Source organism: Argopecten irradians, chromosome 1 (genome assembly GCF_041381155.1).
Source record: "Argopecten irradians isolate NY chromosome 1, Ai_NY, whole genome shotgun sequence".
Classification (NCBI taxonomy): Eukaryota; Metazoa; Mollusca; class Bivalvia; order Pectinida; family Pectinidae; genus Argopecten; species Argopecten irradians.
The window spans coordinates 10,280,080-10,306,495 of NC_091134.1; the positions used below are offsets into that span (position 1 = coordinate 10,280,080).

Here is a 26,416-nt window from a genome sequence, read left to right on the forward strand (position 1 = left end):
TGAAACATCCAATCCTATACTCTACATGGATATGTAAGAAACAATATAGGTTATGCAATTATCTCTCTAATTTTAAATCTAGATGTATCATCATATATTAAATACATGCTTTTCTATCTACGGTACACTGAAACATCATTCATCTTGTTTTTAATCTTTGGTCATGGTTTTTAATTTAATGATCTTATGTGCATTGTGTGCTATTTGAAGTGAAATCATTTTAGTTTGGTGTTTACTGTTTCGCAACAACATACCGTATCGCATTCTTTCTTTTGGCATTTTATCTTTGTTCCGAATTTTTTTTTAAATAGGTATGACGCATGTCGACCCGTTTAGACTTAACGGCGGCTATTTTCAATATAAAAAAACCATCAAACTATGATATCTCTGAAAACATTTGCTTTACATGTAACATAAAAGTGATCTCATGTATAATGCGACTTGTGACTTTTGGTCTGGGTTTTCAATGATTGAAATTTACTTTTTGTCATAGAACGCATCAGATTACAATGGCTCGTTTCATTCAGTGTGATAAAATACAGCTTGAAGTATTATCCCTGCATAGCCCATACTTTTGAGTCTCCATAATATAATCGGAATGTTTAATTCATGTTTCGACTCGTTACCATGACACTGTTTATTTTATTTTTATTTTTTTTTCTTTGTACCCTTACCCGAGTCAAAGTCACGCACGTTAAACAAATGCAATACATAACCACTGAGGAGTTGATGAAATTATTTGTAGACCAGATCATGCATCTTATAATGTTAACACAACTGTCAGAGCGTTTTGAGTAGTTCTCGACAAATACTCTTTATTACACAGGCAAGGGTCAGGGTCCGGCATACAAGGCTATGTGTAAAGGCGATTGAACATTTCACATACAATTGACTACAGTGGGCTTTTCTGGCATATCACAGTAAAACCAACTAATCTAATTTCCATCAGAACTGGTTTGTTTCCGAAATACGTGCAAGTTTTAATGTAGTCTTAGACCGAATTGTCCCTTTAATATCCAACGTCATTTGTAAATAATGTCCACGTAGGGAAACAGGGGTAAGTTGTAAAAAACGCACTTTCATTTTTCCATAATACTACTGCCATATCTTTGATATGCGGTCATTGATATATAATATGACATTCTATTTTTGTCCTAAGAGATCCATGATATGTCACGTGACATTTTACCTGTAGTGTATTTTTGGGGGGACTGTATCCGTCTTACACGTATAGGTCGTGGCAAGCGGGAAGTGACCATACCTCTTTAAAACGTCACTATAGGACTTGTGTATATTATGAAAATATGTTTCCTATTTATCATCAATATGTTTTTTATTTTCTTAATATTTATCAACTTTAAATGTAAAATATCAGTTATGGCATCATAAACGTTTGTAATATATGTATAATGTATATATTTGTGACCCTTGAGTAGAACATACCTATCTGACCTTCCTCTCCAAATATGAAGGAGTCTTATATTTTGACATGTATTTGCATTTTTAAATGACTGCATATGAATTATGGTAGTCGAGTTGTGATGGCATCACGTTTGTGATCTATGGTTATAGTATTATTATGATGTGTATTTGCATTATTCACGGCCTTGTGAATGGTCGTCATATTGTGAAAATTATTATTGTTTGATGATGTAATTTGTGATAATATGAATTATCAATTATTTTTTAAATCTCATCAACGTATGAGTTTGAAGATCTATTTATAGATGTTGTATACTGTATGAACTTATAACTTTGATCTATTTATAGAGTTTGTATAATGTATAAACTAATAGCTATGATCTATTTACAGATGCTGTATACTGTATAAACTTATAACTATGATCTATTTATAGAGTTTGTATAATGTATAAACTTATAACTATAATATTTGTTGTATACTGAATAACTTATAACTATGATCTATTTAAGGATTAACTTGAATAGTTTTTTTATGTTATGGAGATATAACACAAAAATCTGAGTGTACTCTAAATAAACCGCGAAGCGGTTTATGATGAGAGTACACTCAGATTTTTGTGTTATATCTCCATAACATAAAAAAACCTATTCAAATTAATCCTTATAATTCAATTTACTAAAGATAAGCCCTTCAATATTCAAAATTCATTTTGGGACTCTTTTGTCTATGAAATCATTACGCCGTCATCTCAGCCAATCAGTAGCAACGTCACATACGGCGACGCCATTTTTTCCTTTATGGGCTGATAAAGTAAATTTTTAAGCCAATGAAAATGCTCGTAACAAGCAAAATTGAATAATTAATAGATGATCAACCGCCAACAGAGCATAAACGGCACTCAACAATTATATTTAATATTTTTATCTTGAAGTAGATATTGTAGAATAAGAAGCCTTATAATGGTGATAATTTTGTAAAGAAAGTAAGTTTTTTAACTGAAGAAAAATACTTAGTCGCTGTTCATGTTTTGATAGAAAAAAAATTCCATTCATGAGCGGTGGTCATCTTTAATATTATATGAAATTAATTATTAGATCAAAAATCTTAAGTCACTGACTCACATTCACAAGTAAAAATAAAAGCTTAAAATGAATTTTGGTAGTACTGCAGTGTATATGCAGTTCAATGAAATGGCTACATAGGTCAGACCATGAAGCCAAGTGGTGGCTTTCCATTTCAATTCACATTTTACTGTGTTATTAGTAATTGTTCAGTGATGTCTGAGGTATGTTTCATGAAAACAAGCAGAAGGCATAAAAACAAGAGTTTTAAAGTACATAAATTTTGTGTTGTAACTAACCTTTATAAGGCATCATAAATGTTTGCCTGCATGATGTTCACATCATCAAACCATATGATTTTCAATATATTACTGAAGAAAAAATAATATTTCAACATTTTTGCATAGAAATAGCATATCCATATATAACTTTAATACAAGTATGTTAATCATTGCTGTAATGTTTTTATGAAGGTAAGATTGTCTTTTAGAAATACAGATTCATTACAGATGTATTTCATAATCAGATATTGTATCAAAAATAAAAGAGAGAAACTTTGATTATTTTGTTGTATTTGTCTCGTTAATTTATACATCGAAAGAGCAGGACTAATCTAATATAATGTATATCTACATCACCACGTGCATATAATTTTATTTGGGATTAGGAAGAGAAATAGAAAGAGGGAAGAGAAAAAATTGAACAAGGTTAGCATGATTGATTATGAACACAAAAAGTACAAATACAATGTAATCCTTTATGAATGAATAAGAAAATAAATCATTAAATAAATTGTGAAATATTACAAGTTACAAAGCGAATTATTAGTCAGCAATGATACATAAGGTTAGTCATGATGTGTCCCACCTTTGATCAACTTCTGTTAAGCTGCATATTAGTAGGGCCTATACAAATATCACTAGATGTAACATGTGATAATACCTTAGAATTGAAACCATCTGGGTAAAATATAGGGATAACGAAAGAAGAGACAAGTGTCATGTAAGCCACGAGCTGTTTTAAGACAAAGCCACAATAACGTTAACTACTGAGTAGCCGTAGGAAAACGAAAAAAATAACCGAATAGAGTTCCAGTATTTGGTCATGAAATTTGGTTTGTTTAGTTTTACGTCCTATTTAACAGCCAGGGTCATGTAAGGACGTGTCAGGTTTGTTGGTGGAGGAAAGCCAGAGTACCCTGAGAAAAACCACCGGTCAGCGGTCAGTACCTGGCAACTGCCCCACATGGGATTCGAACCCGCATCCCAGAGGTGGAGGGCTTGTGGTAATATGTCGGGACATCTTAACCACTCGGCCACCGCGGCATTGGTCATAAAACACGTATCGTTAAGAAGTATACCGGAATCTGGAAGGGGAGCAAACATTACCATATAGTTATAGATCTTAGTAATACTGAACTTTCGAGGAGAAATTATACTTGAGGGGGAGTGACAATGAGTAAGACAAAAAAAGATGCCAGAGTGTTAACGAATTTTGTTTTCAGAAAAGTATGTGAATTTCATATCAATTTTTCATCCAAATATTTAAAGAAATTGCAAGGGTGTGTTTAACCTGAGTATCTCAACCCCGACGTTTTGACATATAGAGCCGACACATAGACGTTTACAGTAATGTTTAACTTACTGAAAGCAAACGTTTAGATTACACTTTATTTTACAGTAAGACATGAGGGGCCTTTATGTAAGATTGTAAGATGAAATGGGAGTTTCTGGGAAAACAAGTGCTCAGCATGTGATCTCATACTTCTCACTTACAATGTACATGTAAATTCAGCTGTGACAAACTGAAAACCTCATGAATATGAATTTTGAAGTCAGGATAATTGAAAACAAATTGACATAATTTGGTAATTTTTGTCATATTAAATAGCTAATGATTAATCATGTTTGTTGACAATTCCATAAACCGCTTATATAAATCACAAGGTCAACCAAGTTGATGGAAATAAATTTATTTAACACAATGAAGTTCAAAACGTATCATTTGGTTTTTTTTTGAAAATGACATGGCATTTCTGTTTATAAGATATTAGATCATAATTAAATCTTAGGAAAACTGATTTGTCTCAGTCAATCTCTAATGATTAAAAGCATTATTAATAAATTTATTAGTGGATTCATTTTTTAAGTCGAATTATTCCAAAATCATTTTGCAGCATAACAAAAGTAGATGAAAATAACTGTCAAACCTATTGTTGAGTTGAAAAGCAAATGTGATCAATCACAATAATTCTGAGATACATGATAGGCCAATACACATATTTCTTTCATACCTACGGGTGTAATACTGGATGGTCTAGGGCAATACACTTATGCCGCCTGAGGCTGTATAGCATATATGTATATGGCTACCCATGCAATAAAGCCTCGTGACGTCACGGCGTCAACAAAGTTTCTATTTCCTCGGTAAAATTGGAACATTTTTTTCACAAACTTGACTGTTTTTACTAAAAAAAAATGCAAACAAAGGGATCTTTTGTTGAAAATATCACGTAATTTTTCATGAAAAATTGACTTTCAGTCGTGGATTTCTTCGAATTTATTTCAAAATGGCGGGACATTATAGTTGTAAAATTGCAATAAAACGTCGAGTTGTGAAAGCAAAATACTCTTTCATAAGTGGATATGAAAAATAGGGATATTCTTCGCTCGGGATCACAAAATATTGCAAAACCCTCGGCAAGCCTTGGGGTTTACAACATTTTGTGACCCTCGGGTAGAATATCCTTCATACAAGCATATGAAAGGGTCCTATAGTATTGTATACTGAATCCTGTTAAGGCCTCGAGCAGGGATGGTCACCACATGCTAAAACACTGCTTTTACTAGACATTCTGTGTTACATGTCTTGTAACATGTCTTAAAAAACTGGGGTTTACTTACGGTGATGGACACTCTTTTTCTAACTACAAGCATGTCTCGCTATCTTGAAAGATTAATTTAGAAGAATCTGTACAATGTACATTGCTGTATATAATGTTTGCATTTCCTTTACAATCACCAGTCGGGTCTCGTGCCTATGGTAAGTCATTCTGTAGTTTATCTACTTGTAAATATGTATTACCACAATATGTACTGCACACGAAGAAAAATTCATGTGTAGTATTTAGCGATATTTCGAAAGCATTCGAAAAATGGAACAAAGATTAACAAACAAAATTAAAATTATATGGGATTGTAAATGTGGTATCTTCCTTGTAAGAAAACTATTTATCAGATCGATTTCAAAAGGTATTCAAAAACACTAATTCGTCAACTGAGCTGTACGCCGGAGTTCAACAAGTTCATTACTTGTCTCGTACTATTTCTGATCAGGTTATGCGGATAATATTCGAATGGGCCTCTCGACTGCTTGCAAACGACACGCCTCTGTGACTTTTAAAAGCAGCAGATTATATAGTAATTACATTAAATAAAAATAATGGTCTAAACCTTGGCTGGTCTCTAATCCGGATGAAATGGGAGTTATATTTATTTCAAATTCTATTGATATTTAAGACCACATACAGTTGGAATTTAGTAGGAAAATACACGCATCGCATTATTTGGGCGTAAAATAAAATTTAAATTGGAAAGGTACATATCAATATAATGTATTATAATGTATTCCCTTATTAAAACTTGTGTGGGTTTTTTTCCGAAAATTTAAAAATCTAAAAAAAAACGTTTAACTTATTTCATTTGTCATTATATTATTATGTATCATTAAATAAAAAAAGTTAGAAAAGATTAATGACCGTACTACCGGTCTTTTTATAGTATACTCATATTGAAAATTCATATTTTAAAAGGTCTGACTAGAAACAAGGAAGCGTAGAAAACTATTTATAATATGCACGATAAATTGACCCAACCTTTTACTACCTATAATGCGTAATTTAAACCCCTTGCTTTACGTAATAAAATCATCTACTCTACATTGGTGGAATACACTGAGTGATACTGTATATGCTATTTACCACTTCATAAAAGCACAGATAACTGGTTCGATGTTGATTAACATGCTCTAACCTATGATATATGAGATTATGTACAAGAACATGTCATTTAAAAAACACGAGCCAGGTAGCTGCCATTTGTTGATATTTACACACGATAACCTTTTTGTCACCGCTATTGCCATGTAGATAACTCGATATGTTTTAGTGAGACACAAAGAACACACCTCAGTACTAGAACCAGTGTGATCACGAAGCGTGTTTAAACAATCAACATTGTGTGACTACGCATATACACCTCTTAGATCAATACGAATATCAATGGAAGGTGAGGATAGGGAAATATTTGTTCTGACCCGGATTACGATGTGACCTTGCTCGTGTTTTTCTGAAAACAGAAATCGACAGACACACCCGAGAAATCGAAACCGAAAGTAAAAATTATAAGCACCGAACGCAGTTTTATTTTTTAAAGGCCCATACTTTTCCGAAACGGCTTCTGATTTTTAAAAAAATGGGAATGTAAGACGTGATCGATAATTTTGTATTGTCGCCAAACTTATTAAATAAACGTTAATAATGCAAGTATCATCATCTTCTGAACAATTTAATTATAATAAATGAAATATTAATTTTCATAACGCGGGTCGTATTATGTTTCCCGCTGTCATCCTAATTACCGTGGGTTAGTTGACTATCACTGCCGACAAAACACCGAAATGAATCTTCACCATTTCCATAGCTTACACAGGAAAACTTTCATTTGGCCATCAATATATATTGTCTATCGTTGTTTTAGAGAAACTTTTATTTTTTGTTTCGGAAATGTAAAGGACGGCGAACAAAAATGACTTATTACTTGTACATTATTTGAATGTATAGATTACAATTGTGTATTAGAATGGGTTTATTTGTTCTGCTTTATATACGGTTCATTGCTTTTTCAAATATTATATATGCTTTTCATTGTTAGGATAAATACATTTACTCGTTTAGTTTCAGTTCGATACATGTACATGTTTTCAACAAAGAAATCATACTTGAATGGAGATGATAAAATGCCAGTAGCCTCAATACAGCTTAAACTTAATGTCCAATTCAGATATTTCCGGAAATCAAAATTTTTCCTGGTTCATATGGTTTCATATTGACCTACAAGTAATTCCCGGAATTGATTAACCCGAAGTTACAGAAATCGTACACGGATAGGATTAATCAACAACTGATTAGATTAGACTACAAAAAGTAGTTTCATCGCCTGCTGAAGAAACGTGAATTACAGAAAACAAACGAGCATTACAGAGTTAAGTTTATAAATCCCCTGTACATTTTACATTCATTAAAAAAAAACACATTAAAAATCAAACTCTATGGTGACTTTTTTATGTACTCCTAATCATAGCTAGTATCAGTGATATCAAGAATTTGCCAGGTTCATTATATTAGTATTTGTAATATTAGTCACTATATATTATAGCGAGTTAGACAAATGTTCGATCTTTTATCAGAATTATGAGTTTTATCTATATATGAAAGACCATCAAACACATTTCCAACAAGGTTGAATTCTGGGTTGATCGATTGTGCATGCCCAATGGGAGGTAACTCGTGTATAATTGACGAAGAGAAATTTTAAAGCGACATTGGCCCCGCCACCAGCAAATACTAGAAAAATATGCAAGAAACATAAGTGAATGTGGAATTCACCCTTTTGGGCTTTAGATGCCCCACCGCTGACAAATGTCATTTTAGCTATCGAAAACAGGACCAGACGCATAAGTATTTTTCTTCAGTTACAAAAGTAACTTACTTTACATCATTACCACCATTGAAAAGTTTAAGCTTCTTATTTTACTTCGCGACAAAAATATTTGAAATATTAAGTTGCATCATGAAAAAAATCTGCGGCACTATGCCTTATATGGAATGAAGTACTGATTGCGAATGCATCAAAAGCAAAATAAATTATTTCATATTAATTTTTGTGTTAATTAAACATGTATATATATATATACAATTAACACCAATTATTGTTCAAATGTAAAGTATCGTGTATGCACTGTCGGCGATGGAGCGTCTTTAAAATATTACACATACATATGTAAGTACTCATAAGGTCACATACCTCAGCTCTGTTAGTTTTTCAAATAATGAATGTTCACATTTCAGTATAATAGACAAAGTTTACCAAAAATACCAGAGATGTAAGATGAAGATTTCTACATTTATTTGTGTATAGACCATGAGTTTCCTGACCTTCCCGAATTCATATTGTTGGAAATGAAAACTAAGCCGGGTACTAATTAATAAAGAAAATAACCCAAACGACAATTTGAATAATCTTAGAATATTATAATTGTTTATGTTGACATATCATCGATCCTCGCTGATACATACACACAAATCCACGTGCCCTTCAAGTCATATTTGGCCCCGCCCACCTTGTAAACGAACCATCCAATGCGAAAACGTTTTGATTCTCAACGCCGCGGAGTACTTAATTGTATTACACTTTCGGCGTTCAAAGATAGGGTTCAACGGCAGTAAGAGACGAAATGACACAAATCAGTCACTGTAGATACATATACTAACAACAATGACTAACATTTATTTTGATTTTTTACTAGGTTCAGAGCTGACAATAATCAGGCCTATTCGATGATTTGTTCTGATTGCATCGACGATAGGATGGTATCTCTTTGAAACTGACACCTGGCTATATATATCCCTGAAAGGTAAGAATTGCTGTATATAGAACAACCAGCTAAATAATTTTACATAGACCACAGTTTTGAAGTTTGTTAAAGTTTTGTAATGTTTTATTAAAACAAAGGAGTATTAGTTAGCTATTGTGTTCTATAATTAAAGTCTATGTTCTCATAAACAATAGATGATAAAATGTTTGAGTCCTTCAACTCAATATCCAACCACGGTAGCCATGTTGAAATCAGGCGCATTTTGCACTAAAAAATCTTGAAATTCTAATGTTTTTACCTGTTCATTATCAAAATTGGTATTTTAAACCTAAATCTCGATCTGAATTTCCAAATTTATATTATGGTTATTTAAGCATTAAATTGCCTTCTTGGGAGATTTATGGTCCTATATTTCTCCCAGGATTGCAGACAAATTGAATAACGCGCGTTTAGCGCGTAATGATTAATTTGTCTGCAACCCTGGGAGAATTATAGGATCATAAATCCCCCAAGAAGGCAATTTAATGCTTATATTTCTGGTTTGTATCATTTTTAAGCCAACCTGTAATATACAATGTAATCGCTATTACCAAATCAAATTCCCCGCTGCCCCCGTCAATGGAGCCTCTTCTTGTGACGTCATAAGTACCTCCGACGTCATGAGAACTCCCGACGTCATTCGCGGTAAAAAATTAGTCCATGGGTAAAAAAATAAAATCATCAGTACACTTCCAACATTTTAATCAATATGTTCCATCTTTATGATATTCAACATTTTAAAATCATAACTACAAATATTGTTGCGAATAACATAGAACAATAGGGGTTTTTCATTCCAGTAGTACGCAAGTACACACACAAATTGCGCATTGCGTCATTACGTCATTACGACGTCGCTCAGAACGACGTTACAATACATGTTATACATATCACTACACCAACGGGAATTATAGGAGAATTATGATCTCATAAATTCCCCTTTTGGTTGGTAAGGTTATATAGCGTCAGTCCCGAGCAAATGGAAATATTTAGGAATAATTACTTGACAGAAAACATTTTTATATTGGAAATTCATAATTAGCCAGCCAATCTGCGGCCGGGATAATATTCTATCCTGGTGGTCTCAATCTTGTTTTTTCATGTAGTTGGTTGTTCCCTGTAGAGTTAGTTCCCTCATTATTTGTCGTGTGGATACTTAATGGATATCTCCATTTATTTGCTATCGCGCTTCAGGAATTTGGTATCAAATGTGCAGTTTACCCCCGATAGTTATACGGACACCTCTATATGTGTAATACTATCATTATCTCATTAGATTAACTTTATATCCAAGTTATTTCTATATCGTTCCAGGGGGTTAAGAAATGCAATGGTGTGAGATAAGGAGCATTAGGTGTAACAGAATCGTAAATAAAAAATGGATAAACAGAAACGGAAAAGACATTCCTCCCTTGGAGATGGCACATCTGTGGTAGATGTGAAGAAACCAAAGATATCCGAACCTCATAATAGCCAAACGTCTTTCAAAATGAAAAGTAACGAAACAAGTTCGTTCAATAATGCATCAAGAAGGAGATCTAAAAGAAATCGAAAACGGAAAAGTCAAAAGATAGCAACAAAAAGAAAAAGTAGAAGCATAGTCAGAAAAGAGGACACAAAATTTGATTCGAGAAGAAAAATTGAAAAACACCAATGTCGATATAGCCGAATTGTAACGAAAAACTTCGAAAGTGAGAAGCGGAAAATAGTTGGACGGCGGAAAAGGAACGAAAGAAGCAAGAGGACCGACAGTGAACAAAATGTAGATGCTGCTTTGTTTTATGGAATCAATCAAGATAAATTGACTGTGAAAATGAAAAATGTAATTGACAATGATCAAAGACAACATGAAGTTATAACTATTCTTCACAATATCTGCCAATCACCTTACAGACATTGCGTTAGAAGAGTCTTCTACGCTTTGAGTAAAGAAAAGTTTTTTCAGCGAAAAGACGTTTTAGAAATGTTTGAACAGATTATCCAATCAATTTGATACTAAGTCAGTCGAGTAAACGCCAAACGTCTTGTGAGGGATCCGATTGTTTAAAATCACCAGTAGATCATGATTCAGGGACCCCCAGGTACGGGGAAAACGATCATCGCTTTGAAGATGTTGGAACTTTTCCTAAATAATGAAGCTCTCTGGAACAAAAATGACATCGGACCAATCGTTCTGCTAAGCTATACAAATCATGTTCTGGACCAGTTCATTCAGGGTGTTCTCGTTATGCCTATATTGGATAATGCCTCAACTTCAGATATTGTTAGAGTTGGCTCGCAGTCGAGGACCGAACGTATAGACAAATATAATCTTGTGCATCATAGAAAAGACACAAAGAAAATATGAATTCTGCACGTTCAAAAGTATTTAGCGCAGCTAAAAGACACAACAAGATTGCAAATGCTGTGAGAGTATATCAAATGTCACTTATCCATGAAAAATTCCTGCAGAGTAATGGTGCTATTCCAGAGCACCTCTTCCGCTCCCTCAGAAGCCTAAAACTACTGTCGTTACCAAGTGATGGAACATATCTTTGCCGGTGGTTCGGCATTTTTAACAATGATTTTGTCCAACGGCAAATAAACAGAGATGAATACAGCAATCAAGGTAGGGAAGCGAGGTTCGATCAAGATACTCCAGTTACGATGGATGATAATTTTTAAAACCTTTATTAACTGAAACAAATGACAAACAAAATGTGAAATACTGGTCTGGAATTGGACCAAGTCAAAAGAAAGATATTCTACAGAAAATTAACCGTCTTATCATACAGACTTCAGAGATGTCGAAAACAGAAGAAAGTAAAATTGTAGATGTCTGGGATCTGACTGTTAATGACCGGTGGCGGCTTTATAAACGTTGGATTAACATAATCCTCCAAGCCTTGCAAAAGCACATGACTGTCACGAAAAACGTGTTCAAGAACGCTTTTAGGAGACTCAAAGAATGCCAACATTTTGAAGACACCGAAATATTAGAACAGGCAAAAATTATAGCTATGACAACAACACGAGCTGCGAATGACAATGATATTCTTCGTAGGATCTAACCAAAGATTATGGTGATTGAGGAAGCCGCCGAGGTACCTGACCATCACGTGCTGGCCTGTTTGGTTCCTTCTCTTCAGCACCTAGTGATGATTGGGGACCACCAACAGCTCAGGCCAAGCTACAATGACTACAAAACCGCCATGCGATATGGATTGAATGTGTCCGTCTTTGAGCGTCTTGTCACAGCTGGACTTCCATTTCAACAGTTACGGTTCCAGCACAGGATGAGACCTGAAATTGCAGATTTGTTGACGCCAACCATATACCCTGAGTTACAAAACCACACAAGTGTTTTGGAGATTCCTGACGTCAATGGAATGCAACATAATGTGTATTTCTTAACTCACAAGGATCAGGAGAGTACAGATGTACAACATTATTCCAAAAGTCGTCAAAATAAACACGAAGTTGAATTCATTTCTCAGCTATACCGTTACTTGCGTCTTCAAGGATACGGTAGTAGGGACATCACTGTACTTACAACGTACAAACAACAGGAGAAACTTTTAAAAGATGCTATCACAGCCATCGAAAATACGGAAGTGTTTTTTACGAACAAACCAGAATACACAACCGACACAAAACCCCAAAATAATGTCAGCAAAAATGACTCCAATCCAAGGATTGGTCGATATCACGACGAGGAGGTTGAACGTGCAGTTGTGACAACCGTAGACAATTTCCAAGGAGAAGAAAGCAACATCATCTTGTTGTCGCTTGTTAGAAGTAACTTTGAAGAAAGCATCGGCTTTTTAGGAGAACCAAATAGAACATGTGTGGCTTTATCTAGAGCCAAAGCTGGTCTATACGTTATATAGGGATTGGATTTCGTTTTTATGTTAACCATGCTTGTATGGAGCAATTCCTCTAAGAATATATTCTATGGGGCGCGTTAGCGCCCCCAATATTTAATATATTCTTAGAGTAATTGCTTCATACAAGCATGGTTAACTTAAAAACGAAATCCAATCCCTATATTTACACTCACACGACTTTTTATTTATGTTTTATGCAATAAAATCGTCATTTGAAAGTGACGTAATTATTCAATAAAAGTCGGTCAAAAGTTGGAGGAGCTTACTCAATTGAACAGCAAATGATGACTCTTCACGTAAGATATAATTATTCATCCGCGACGAAAAAAAATCAATATTTTAGTGTAAAATAAACATGACAAACAAAGTAAATTTCAGAGATAATTTTATTTAATCATTTCAGAACTTTAAATAGGTATTCACTTTTGCTAAAAATTTTATATATAGCGTAATAACATAAAGTATTTGTACTCGGCCACATGTGTGAACTCGGTGACCGTTATTGTTCAGCGAGGCGAGGCTAACGCATGCTTACACACTGGAGTTTTCCGAAGTTGTCAAAACACCGATGTTCAAGTAGCTAAATTTGTTTGAGATTGCCGTCTGACTTGACGATATTACATCCTTCGAAGCCATGTGATTATATAATCTACGCTTATATCGATCGCCATCTATAGATGGAACAACTTCACTTGTGTTCGATGGATGCATTGTATTTGTGGTGACGTGTGACTGTCAACACGTGGATTACTAGCGGTGCATGATTTATAATACACATGATTAAATTCTCAAAGAACAAAGACAAGAGAATATGTTTATAACTGACCTGGCTCTGTCAGAGGGTGTATTGTTTACATTTTCCCCAAATTCTATGAAAAACAGCAATATACACGTAATGTTACGTCAAAATGTAAACAAAGCCATGTGTTTCTTTTAAAAAAGTAGCCCCTTTACGTTGCATAGAACATTTTCATACGCAAGTTCAAAGTTCAATGTTACCATGCAGTTATGGTAAACAAAATCGGCTAGTACTTGCGTTTAGTGAACAAGCCTAACAAGTGTAAATATAGGGAATTGCACACTATTGCGGGAAAATAATGAGGTTTGGAGGAAAATACTTGACAAAGCAGAATAAAAAGGATTTATGGGTCCATCGCTTACACTTTGCTGCAAAAACCACCCTCAAAAAAGAACTCACGTTTCAGTCGCAATTGATTTTCAAAAGGCTGCTAACGGCGGTTGCTCCATTAAATGTTCCGCAAGACTTGTATGTGGGCATAACTGTCCTCTAAAATGCCATTCAGATGACCCGAACCACGATCGAAGGCTGTGTTTATCTGTGTGCGGACGGCTATGTCCTGAAGGACACAAATGCCAATCAAGGTGTTTCGAGTGCCTTGACGGTTGTGCGCATTGTCAAATTAAAGTACTGAAGACGCTACCCAACTGTGGTCATGCAGTGACTGTTCCTTGTCACGAAAATCCAGACCATTTCCCTTGTACGAAACAATGTGAAACCATACTTCAGTGTCGGCATCGCTGTCAGAAACTATGTGGTAGACCGTGCAGTATACATGATGAGTGTAAAGTACCTGTGACGGTAAACGCAGATTGTGGGCATGTAATACAGACAACATGTCATACTCGGAATAACCCTGTCTGTATCGACAGATGTAATGTGAAATGTAACGCAATATTAGAGTGTGGCCATATGTGTAAAGGATCTTGTCATTCGTGTTTTGCCGGACATTTTCATAGAAAATATACAGAAAATGAATCGATAACCTTACTCTGTGGTCACACAATAATGGTAAGCTGTGTCTCCGCACGCTGGAACCGTCAATGTAATAGACGTCTATTAAAATGTCAGCACCATGCTTGTAGATACAGATATTGGGAACCGTGCAATAGGCTGCAATGCAATTGCCGCTGTCGTGCAGAACTTCGATGTGGGCATCTTTGTGCACTTTTAATGTGTGGTCACAATGGCGCTCATTGGTGTTGTAAGTGCTCAAGCGAAAAGGTGAATGGAGGGCTACAGAGAAAAATAGCTCAAATCGCAAATCCACGAAATATCAGACTATGTGCATGTAATTGCATTTTTGACACTGTTGCGCTAGACACATATTTGAAGCATCGCTGTTATCAGTGTGTCGCTAGGCCTATATGCCCAAACTGTCGGAGCGAAATCAAGGACCGGTGGTACCTCATGTATGTCCGTAATGCGCAAAGAGTAAGATTTGATCTACAATTGAATGCAAAAGAAGAAGAGGCTTACCACCGAATTTCTTGGATGGCAGGAGAGACATTTCACCAACGTTACAGAACGATCTTGACCAAAGTACGGTATATGTTACAGATGTATAGTGAGCAATGCCATTCAAGATGTATTGAGCTTCAGACGGAACTTTTTGAATTATTGCGGTGCATTTTGGAGGCGGCAAAATGCTATATTACCCAGTATGAATGGAGATGTGTCAATATTCATTCTCTCATTAGGGAACGTCTCCGTAGAGAACACGGCATCCTGTCGATCCAGGAAATCAAGGAAGTTATGTCCTTTGTTCCAAAATTGGTAATATCACTGAAGACTTGTATCATCAGGAATATGCTGCAAAGAAATCGTTTGTCTGCGTAAATGATATGCCTTTTGTATGGATGCGAAAATATTTATGACAGGAACTACTTTTACTCTTGTTTGGAGGAAATAAGTTCATTAGAACCAGGATTACTTGATACCGTGAAATTGTAAGGATTCCAACAGAAGACACTGCTTTGATGATGTTTGATAATGTTGTTACATGACGGGTTCTGTACTTTAGTGGAATCCATAGATAACAATTTCCCACCAATAGAACAGCTTATCTATTATTAGGCCACCTGTCTTATTAAGTGAGAGGTACGTTTATCAAGAAATGGTTTATTCTGTATGTAAATAGAATACTCATTTATTTCACCTTCATGAAAGAATTTCTTTAACACTGAATTAAGACAGTAGATTGTTTTTTTAAGATTAACCAATCACATTGAGTATAACCCAAAATAAATATTTATATGTTTTATTTCTAGCTGTTCATATATCTTATATTTTAGCGCTACACTTTTGTGCTAAACTTTAATTACACTAACTGCATTATCCTCTCGACACGATAGGCTATCCGCTTATGTGTTCTGACCAAAAAGGCTTAAATCTTTAAATGACCTTGCCTTTAATACTTAAGGTCGCATGGGTCAAAAAAGCTAAACAATTGATACTGATATTGGGCCTGTAACATGCCGGGATGAGGGCTACCAAGTTTGTTCAAATAAATGAAGTTGACCTTCATTCGAGGTAACAGGGGTCAAAAAGGTAAAATATTTAAAAGACCTATTGTGGATAACTAAGGGGCCTGGAAATCTTAATTCAAGGTCACAGAGGTCAAATAGGCTTAAATCTTTAAAAGACTTCTTATGAAGAAATAAGCGGTATATAAACCTGAAGCCTGTAGCATGCTGGGATGAATTGCTAATAAGTTTTTTTCAAATGAAAGACCTTGACCTTCATTCAAGGTTACAGGGGTCAAAAAGGCTAAAATCTTAAAACGTGCAACTAACTGTGTATATCAGTTCTACTCTATATTATATTAATGGTCAGATGACTGTTAACGCCCTTTGGGCCTCTTGTTGTAAATGAAAATCATCACTGTTGCATAAACAATATTGTCATTTTCACATTAACAAACAAAAATATTGCAGTTCTTACAAATGTATTTCGTGTTAACTTTCTTACATTGATGGTGATAGTCATTCAGAATAATTGCGTTGATGGTGATAGGGATATTATCATAACTCACTCTATAATTACTGTTGAAAAGCAATTAGACTTTTGATAAACGAATTTAACCTCTATCAATAGCCTTGGCACTACTAGGACATGCATGTATGGTATTAATTTTTCTCAATTAAAACGTTTCTGAATTTACAGTGTTAATTGCACAGTATTTTAGAGCTCTAACACTTCAACGGAAGAAAAAGCTCGTGTATTGAACTGAAGTAAGTGAACAACTAAGATAACAATTTATATAAAATACAACATACAACTGTAATTCGTTGATACTATAAATGGATATCACACCGAAGATACAAAAATGTAGATCTATGTATTTCTGGTCGTTTGCTTCGGCATAGTCAAAGTCTTTTATTTTCACATTTAGCCTGCATTACTGGCGTTAGTGTGTATATAACTCGTATTCTATATAATTGTATTTAACCTGAATTAGTGCGTATTTTACTGATATTAGCGTGTGTAAAGCTGGTGTTAGATAAAATGTTTATAATCAGCATTAGTGCGTATTTACTGGTATTTTTTAAATGTGCTGTACATAACTGTTTGTTTTTTTTATAAAATGCATTTTATATATTAACATTTGTGCATTATAATGAGAGATAACTATCTTCTCCTAAGGTGATACGTCATCTAGTTATAACGAGATAACTATCTTCTCCTAAGGTGATACGTCATCTAGTTATAACGAGATAACTATCTTCTCCTAAGGTGATACGTCATCTAGTTATAACGAGATAACTATCTTCTCCTAAGGTGATACGTCATCAAGTTATAACGAGATAACTATCTTCTCCTAAGGTGATACGTCATCTAGTTATAACGAGATAACTATCTTCTCCTAAGGTGATACGTCATCTAGTTATAACGAGATAACTATCTTCTCCTAAGGTGATACGTCATCTAGTTATAACGAGATAACTATCTTCTCCTAAGGTGATACGTCATCTAGTTATAACGAGATAACTATCTTCTCCTAAGGTGATACGTCATCTAGTTATAACGAGATAACTATCTTCTCCTAAGGTGATACGTCATCTAGTTATAACGAGATAACTATCTTGTCCTAAGGTGATACGTCATCTAGTTATAACGAGATAACTATCTTGTCCTAAGGTGATACGTCATCTAGTTATAACGAGATAACTATCTTGTCCTAAGGTGATACGTCATCTAGTTATAACGCGATAACTATCTTGTCCTAAGGAGATACGTCATCTAGTTATAACGAGATAACTATCTTGTCCTAAGGTGATACGTCATCTAGTTATAACGAGATAACTATCTTGTCCTAAGGAGATACGTCATCTAGTTATAACGAGATAACTATCTTGTCCTAAGGAGATACGTCATCTTGTTATAACGAGATAAATAAAAAAAACAAAATGACACATACATATTTTCCGTATAATTGATGTTTGACTGTATACATGTATTTATCACGCTTTAGCGTAAATACTGTCACTGTTTGACGTATTGAAAGAGGTCGACTATTCGCGGATATGCTACTGTAGTTTTGCCGATTGTTGCAGGATGGTTTTTCACAATCATAATTAACTCTTCTAAGGCTTGTTTTTGGTCGTCCTCCGTCATCCGGCTAAATGCAGATAGTGTCGAATAGAAAGTCTTTATGTCCTCCGTAGTGTACTGAAAATATATGACATCGTTCTGTTTGTAACTCATAAAACATTGATTTATAATTATATTTATGCTGTTTCCTTCTTTAGCATGTACTGTTTCAATAGACCAGTCACCTAGGCAAAGAACTGTAAATATAACTAGCCATAGAATAGAAAAACAGCAAATTATTGCAACGGAAGCACCTACGTTTTTGTCTATATTAGATATGCTTAGATTTTTAACTATTTTCAGTGGCTACTACATGGTCACGTGACGTTCAATTACATATAGCATATTGATTCGGTGTTTCCATTTTACTAACACCGAGTCAAAATTCCCTTGTGAACTTCATTGAATAAACTCTTCATTCTGTTCTTTGACCAACGCCTTTGTTCTAATTAATATGCACATAAGATATTGCTTTTGGCATTTTTTGAAGAAACGACATATGTAATATTAACATTAAGGATCTTTGTTGAGGTCCATATGACGTTATATCGCCCTTACAGAATTTATTCTATTCGGGCGATAAAACATGATATGGACCTCAACAAAGGTCCATGATTGATATTTATATACTACTTGATATGAAGTAAATATAATGCCATCCTATTATCTGCCTTCTGTAATCCATCGTCTTTATACAATGCCTAGTGAATATGTGTGTATCTATAAAATATGGTATACCATATCTAGAGGTTTAACAATATATTAACTATACGAATGTTTTGTTTACTTGTCTTCAATGCCATGTAAATTGATGTGTTATAGTGTTGTCCACATTGGAATTAAATCTAATTATCAAAACATATGTAAAATAATAATTAAATTTACTCGGCTAAGTCATCCAGAATAATTTATTTCATTTAATTAAATAAATGATTACATTAATCAAATAATTGATTACATATTGTTATTCTATAATAGACTAATTAATATTTACATCATGTCTGCATTAAATTGACCACTGTTGTAATACTATGACCTTTACCTCAGAAGCAGGGAAGTCTAATTCTTTCCTTGTTTTGAGTCGAAGTCCCTTGAAATCGTCTATAGCTTTTTTCCACCAAAATCTTATATATTGCGGTTCGTCGTCTGCGTAATAGCTAAGGACCTTTTCGGTCAGAGCATTTACCCAGTCAACGCGGATATCTTGAATGTTCCATACCAGAACTAGTGAGAAGGAAATTAAATAACAGAATAAACATTTTGCCTTCGGAAACTTATCAATTTTTTTTATCTTTGTTGAGGTCAATTTGATGCATCATTATCGCCTTGTAGAATAGTATGTCGCAGTGTGTTAAATTTATGTTGATGGTAATTTCAACAATGGTTTCACGACAGCTCCGTGAAGAACTCAACAGTTGGGCAATGTGAGTTTATTAACACGGTTGTGACGTCAAACATTAGAAATACTAACTCGGTGTTTCTGACAAAATTGAAATAACGACTGCATGTGCTAAATACCGACCTCCACGTGACGATGTAATACATGTATTTTAAGTAATACAAAGATAGGAAAATCGGCATATCTGATATATGAAGATGAGATTTATGTCGGATTTCTATAATCGTGACCATACATAGACAGACTGTTTGTTTCATTAATCATTACGATAGACAACTTGTTACTATCGCAAGAAATAGCATGCATGTTTTAATAACAATGGAACATATTTGCAGTTTGATAGATATGTTGCTGGAAATGTTATTTATGAATCGTACTTTTGGCTTCCAATGTAGTGTGAAAATATATATTCTTTTGGTACCTGTCATGGATGCATTTTTCCGATATACGACGGAATCTGCCACCTAGTTTGTATAAAACTTACTTAAGCTTCCATTAGGCCTCAAAACCCTGGTGATCTCACGCATAGACGCCTCATTTGCAAACCAATGGAAGCATTGAGCTGCCACGATTCCCTGTAAATTAGAAAATAAATATGAAGAACCGAAAACATTAGTAACCAAGATCTGCATTCATTGTTAATCAACAAACATGATGAATATGAAAACGGTTGTAATTTGGAAAAATCACGACCTGATCAACAGTTTAGTTTATCTATAATATATGTTACCTGTACAGAGTTGTCGGGAAACGGTAAGGAGTCTGCCGTGCACTGGATAGTGGAAACCCCTGGACATCGGTCACGTAATGTTGTCAGGAAATCGACCATTGGTTCACTAGCCACAAACTTCAAATTCTATTGGTTAAAGTTCATACAATTTTAGCCCGAGGAAATAAGTAAATTCGAGAAGTTTGTGCATATTGGTTAGGCATTTTAACCTATATGTAATTACATTTACATTGAACTGTTGTACTTGATACCATTTAAAACAGATTTGCTCTTCATCGACGCGGTTTTAAACATCTAGATGGTACTAATCAAGTACAAAACACATCTAACTGCCTTATAGTGTATATTCAAAGGTTTTTTATTTTTGTATAAAAGTAGATTTTTAATCTGGTAAATATAAGGTTTTATGGTGAAAATATATGTCATATATCTTATCTCAAGAGGTGGAAACTTTGATGTTTTTTATTCGTGCTTTCCATCCCACGCGATGAAATATACCTGTTATCCATGCAGAAACAAGGAATATCTCGATATATATTTCTTTCTTCATGATCAATAAATAGAAAGATATAATGAAAGAATGAGTGAGTGAAATGTTGTATTATTGTTACACGATGTTGTTATGGAATGAATAAGTATTGTGTCAATGGTTTGCATTTTGGAAGGCTGGCACTAAGGTCCCAACTTTGAATGTTACATGGTCTTGAGCAATGCTACATTTTCTCTGTTAAAACGATGGCCATATTAGATGAATAAATTATGAATATTGTTATAATTTATAACAAAAACAATGGTGTTTAATCACTCTTAATTCTTGCTTTTGTACTATCTGATGCATTAATCTGTTACACATGAATGTAGTTAAGCAAGCAAAATATCCTTAAATTTATAAATTCAGTGTGTATTATATTCTATACGATGATAGTTGGGTTTTTTATGAATACCAAATACTAATTTTTAGATTGACTGGACAGTAATTATCGTCCTTACAGTTGGTAATGCTTTGTATAAGTGTCTTGTTAATTTACCAGTCCCTGCTCCTAGTTCAAGAATGTCGCATTCTCCATCTGAAACAGAACGAATGATTTCCTCTACTTCATCGTCATGACAATCAAATATTAATAAATAAGTAATACAATAGTAAGTATAGAAACTAAAACTATTTCAGCATTACTTTGATTTTTTTGAGTATATAAAACACAAAGTTCAAAATGACTCTAAATAAACATAAACAGTTAATATTAAAATCATAGGTGCCATAGTTATCCAGTGCCTTCAGGTTTGATGAATAAAGTCGCGAAAACCATTCAAATGGACTGCCAAACACTCATGATCGATGCTTTATAACATTAGTTATCAATCAATCAGAGGCAACGTAACAAACGTTCACGTTATCTTCTGCGTTATTAGTTTATAGCATAAATATTGAAGACCATCGTAACGAGCAGCATTGAATTATAAATATATATAACATATAGAACAGGCTATTTTCAATCTTACCCACCTGTATTAGATACGCTTTCGGCGGTTAACATTCGCAAAATTTCTGATGTCGTTTCCGGTGTGTAATCGGGTCTGTATTTATCATAATGTGATCCCTATACTCAAAAGAAAAATAATACTATTTAGAAAGAACATTTAAATATCATACATTTTTATATTGGTTAAAGTTATATGTGCCGTATTTTTCATACTCACGAATCAAGATGAGCTTTTAATATGTTATTCATCACCAAAAATTACCAACTTTTTGAAAATTACAGTGCTTTCAATGCATAGGTATTAATTTTACATGTGCAAATAAGAGCTGAAAAAGATTTTTGGCAGTACTGCCAAAAATTATTTATTTACATCAATAGTGAAGTGAAATGAGTACATACGGTGAGACCATGAAGCCAAATTGTGGTCTACAATTTCATTACACATTTTTACATTGTTTTTAGTAATTATAAAGTGACCTCTTCAGGTATGTTTTCATTTAAACATATTTAAGGCATAAACAACATTTTTTTCAGTACAAAATTTCTGTGTTATAACTAACGTTTATAAGTCATCTAAAGCCATTTGAATGGTTTTTACAGCTTTATTCATCAAACCTTATGGTTTTTAATAAATTAATGATAAACAAGAGGCCCAAAGGGCCTTAACGGTCATCGGACTACCTTGGCAATAGTAAAATTAATTATATATGGTGTCACTTTGTCAGGACCATGTCAGGATCATTTTGAATTTCTTTCAACAGATTTTATTTCAAACAAGAGGGCCAAGGGCCTTAACATATAGGAAATTAATTAGATATAGTGTCATGGTACCATCTTCGATTTGTGATCAACTAGAGATGTAACAATACTTTGTCGGGACCATGTCAGGATCATTTCATGCAAGTTCCAGCCTAATCGCACCGGTAGAACTTGAGAAGAATTTCAAAATGTGTTTTCAAGATGGCGGCTGACCTCTTAAGTTCAATCTGATTAATATGTAGATCTGTCACTCCGTTTAATAGCGGATATGTCAACATCCCATAAGTAGTCACATTCTATTCCATTTGAAAACTACATACTTTCAAACTGTTTCTGGAAGCAATAATTTGATTGGCTAATTCGAAAGTTCATTCAAACCTGACCCCTGAAGGGATGTTAACAAAAGGAGTGATACTAAGAACTTTAGCTATGAAATGAAATCTGTATACAGACAAATATGTTTAGCCACGAGCAAAATATAAATAAGTTTATCAAACATGAAATTGTGTATATTTATAAGTAACAGCATGATGTGTACTCATTGACACACAGGCACATGTATGTATTGGTCGCTATGCATGTTATTTTGGTATTTATAAGAAATAAATGAAGTTAAATTTGAACACAAAATATATGTATTTGACATGATGTTATTTATTTAAGAACGTAGAAAAAAGTTTTTTTTTGGTAATTAGGATTAGTTTCATATTGTCTAGATTGTATCCCAATAAAAAATGTTAAATTAGTCGGTTCCGTTTTGTTTGGGTCTAGAGGACACTTGGCTAAGTAGCCGTAACCAATAAGGAATTGTATTAGTGTAAAGGGGATTCTATGTACAAAAATAGCCTAAACTCTAGACAACTTCTGTATGCGGTTGTCCAGTTGACCTACTTTTCAGAGAGATCGGGAATTAGTGTGTTTTTAATCCAGCTTTGCTTGGAAAGTATTAGACTGGCCACCAGACCCTAAGTTGCTGATAAGACTTTCTCAGCAGAGTTCTTTACTAGATTATCACCCCCTAGTTTAAACCTCTAGAATCAGACAAAAATGACCAAGCCAAATTTTGGTGATTTTTTTTAATATTCTAGAGACTGTAGCTCCACTCCGGATGCACTGACTGAATATTTAGTCTTTGGGGAATTCAAAACGTCTTTACTTAGATTCCTTATTTAGATACTTGTAGATCCTAAATTATGTAATTATGTAATGCAGTTTAGGATGATAATGCGCTCTTTGTGGTATATCACTTTAATTTGTATTCAAATTAATCCACAGAATTCAATTTACTATACGTCAAAATCTCTTTAAAATTCCCAAATTCATTTAGGAACAGTGAAATCATTTTCGACGTTTACCAGCAAATCAGATGAAGGGATATTACAAACGGCAAAGTAATGTTTCCCTCCGTAAGCGATACATTCATATTTAAGCCATTGAAAATGCTCGTTACAAAATTGAATTTTTTTACTATGGAGGTCGCCCTTAGATATTGTCGCCATTGTTTAAAAGTAAGATCGTCCTTATATGAACTGTCAGTTGATAAGACGTACAGATGTCAATATGTTGGTGGTAGCTTCATGTATATAGGTCAGCTTTAAAGGCAGCTCACCGTGAAATACTAAACAAATTGTGAAATATGAATCAAACCAAGTAATTTCAAATTGTTCAGTTATTCGTTATTAAACATTCTTTGAAGGATGCAGCGAAATTTAAAAAAAAATAAAAAAATCTATACTTTTTCCGGAGGTTTTAATTCTGTCTGGATGCATGCAGTTACATATTCATGCCATGTAAAGGATACCGTGACCATGAATTTATGACATTGCTATCAGATATTAAGTGAAACATTTAAACTACAATATATCAAACATGTAAAACTTGTTTGTTGAAATCCAGAGGTTGAAAACAGTATGCTTTTGAATATTATGGTGTATTTGTAACCATTTTTGCGTTGTGTGTTCAGAAGAATCCATCTTCTGATACACAGAACGCACCACTCCTGACACCATTCGTTACTTTTGTTTTTAAACCAGACAAAAATCAATTAAAGTGGTATATACGATACGAACTTATAAGAAACTCGAAGAATCTGAAGTACACGTCCTAAAATCCTAGCCGATTCTGTCTAATTCCTCGAAAAGCTAACTACTAAGTCCTACATATAAACTACAAGTCATAGGGAAACACTCCCGTATAAATCAAGTTAACAAGCCCCGATCCCAGAGCCGCAGCGTTTTTATAACTCTTAGACACAATGAAATCAATTTCTGAATCTTACTACAAAACGAATGAACCTTACATATTATTACTCATTAAAAAACATTGATAATTAATGTTTTAAAATTAAGCAGATTTAAGCAGAACAGTATTAAATTACCAATACTATGAATTATCTGAACATTAACTAAGCTGACCATACTCCATACAGTGTAGAATTGAAAACACTACATCATAATTACACTGGATGTTTATTTGATTTAAATACTTACATCGGTGAATCCGTCTTGTACTATCTGGAACAGATTGCTTGTCTTTTCCGCCATTGTTCTAGTCTCCTTTAAAAGTCAAGCACACTAAATCCTTTCAGTCTGTCCATAGAATAGAAAGAAGAAGAAAATGCTGATCAGTCCTATTAAAAGCATTGTTTACTTCTCATTGTTATACAAAAACAAATCATTACGTGATAATCATACTTGGCGTAAGTATAGCTTTGAATGTCTTTATTTTTTACATAAGCAGTACGTACTTAAGGTTACCTTGCCTTGTGGAACAGGTTTTTGAATATTAAAGTAAAATACACCGTACTACAGTAGTAAAGGACGCTATCGTATAAACCCGACATCAGCGTGTCCTATATCCTAACCATCCTCTTATCTTTACACTAAAGCTAACAGTTTGTCCACAATATATCTGGTACTTTACAGCACACATGACAGAAGACGCATAAAGGGTCAAATGCACGACGTAAAGATCGATTCATAAGTAAATACCTGCTACAAGTTGGAGTAACACATTTCTTCGTCGTGGCAGCTACTTGTCGTTATATTATTGTTGTGATTCTTAAAATAGACTCGCGCTCACATCCAAGAGGTTCCGAATATAATATATAAGAGGTACAGTACGGGGTACAGTATTTTGATAATGAAATGTAAAATTTGTCCTTTACAACTGCGATTAATTACCTCGATCGACACCATTTAGTATATGAATTATGTTTTAATAATCTCCCCTAAATCAAAGTAAAAATTTTAACTAACGGACAAATGTAATTCCGTGACTTTCTTTAATAAGAATACCCCAATAATGCATCGTTAAAATATCTTTTTTAAATCGCATTTTTTAAAAAAAATAAGGTTTATTTTGTACAAAATGATAACACGGTGTGCTTAATACGCGTAACGATGTATATGTATTTACGTATATCACTCAGTAACTGAAAAATAAATCAGTAACAAAATATCGTATATATCTGATACATATATCTTTCTGCCTTGTATATGACTTCATCAATTGTTAATTGATATAGCTGATTTGAAAGCTGTCTGAAGAAGCTTGAGAAGAAGTTCAAAATGTGTTTTCAAGATGGCGGCTGTGGCAGCCATCTTGGATTTC

General features: G+C 34.0%; 1 protein-coding gene and 1 pseudogene across 3 annotated transcripts; one reads left to right on the forward strand and one right to left on the reverse strand.

The window, feature by feature from the left end:
* The first annotated feature begins 9,042 nt into the window (after nucleotides 1–9,042).
* LOC138322682 (NFX1-type zinc finger-containing protein 1-like) lies at nucleotides 9,043–13,864 on the forward strand (annotated as a pseudogene).
* Nucleotides 13,865–18,255: 4,391 nt separating this feature from the next.
* LOC138317184 (uncharacterized) lies at nucleotides 18,256–25,892 on the reverse strand. Of its 3 annotated transcripts, none has more exons than XM_069258740.1 (8): nucleotides 25,795–25,892; nucleotides 25,294–25,392; nucleotides 22,069–22,162; nucleotides 21,555–21,631; nucleotides 20,565–20,690; nucleotides 20,319–20,409; nucleotides 19,478–19,659; nucleotides 18,256–18,513 (listed from the first exon to the last, which is right to left on the reverse strand). In XM_069258740.1, the coding sequence occupies exons 2-8, from the start codon at nucleotides 25,345–25,347 to the stop codon at nucleotides 18,328–18,330; spliced, it is 810 nt and encodes a 269-aa protein (XP_069114841.1). In that variant the 5' UTR covers nucleotides 25,348–25,392; nucleotides 25,795–25,892; the 3' UTR covers nucleotides 18,256–18,327. The 3 variants fall into 3 exon arrangements, with proteins under 3 accessions (XP_069114841.1, XP_069114855.1, XP_069114848.1); XM_069258754.1 differs by lacking the exon at nucleotides 25,795–25,892 and adding an exon at nucleotides 25,561–25,696; XM_069258747.1 differs by lacking the exon at nucleotides 25,795–25,892 and adding an exon at nucleotides 25,551–25,694.
* Nucleotides 25,893–26,416: the final 524 nt, after the last annotated feature.

Bases quoted from the DNA above. Each gene is read 5' to 3' on its own strand.
- LOC138317184 (XM_069258740.1), bottom strand. From the start codon at position 25,347: ATGGCGGAAAAGACAAGCAATCTGTTCCAGATAGTACAAGACGGATTC. The intron at 20,410-20,564 runs GTAACATATATT...TCTAATTTACAG, and splicing joins TTCCCGACAACTCTGTACAG to GGAATCGTGGCAGCTCAATG. The intron at 18,514-19,477 runs GTAAAGGTCATA...ATATATTTTCAG, and splicing joins TAGACTTCCCTGCTTCTGAG to TACACTACGGAGGACATAAA.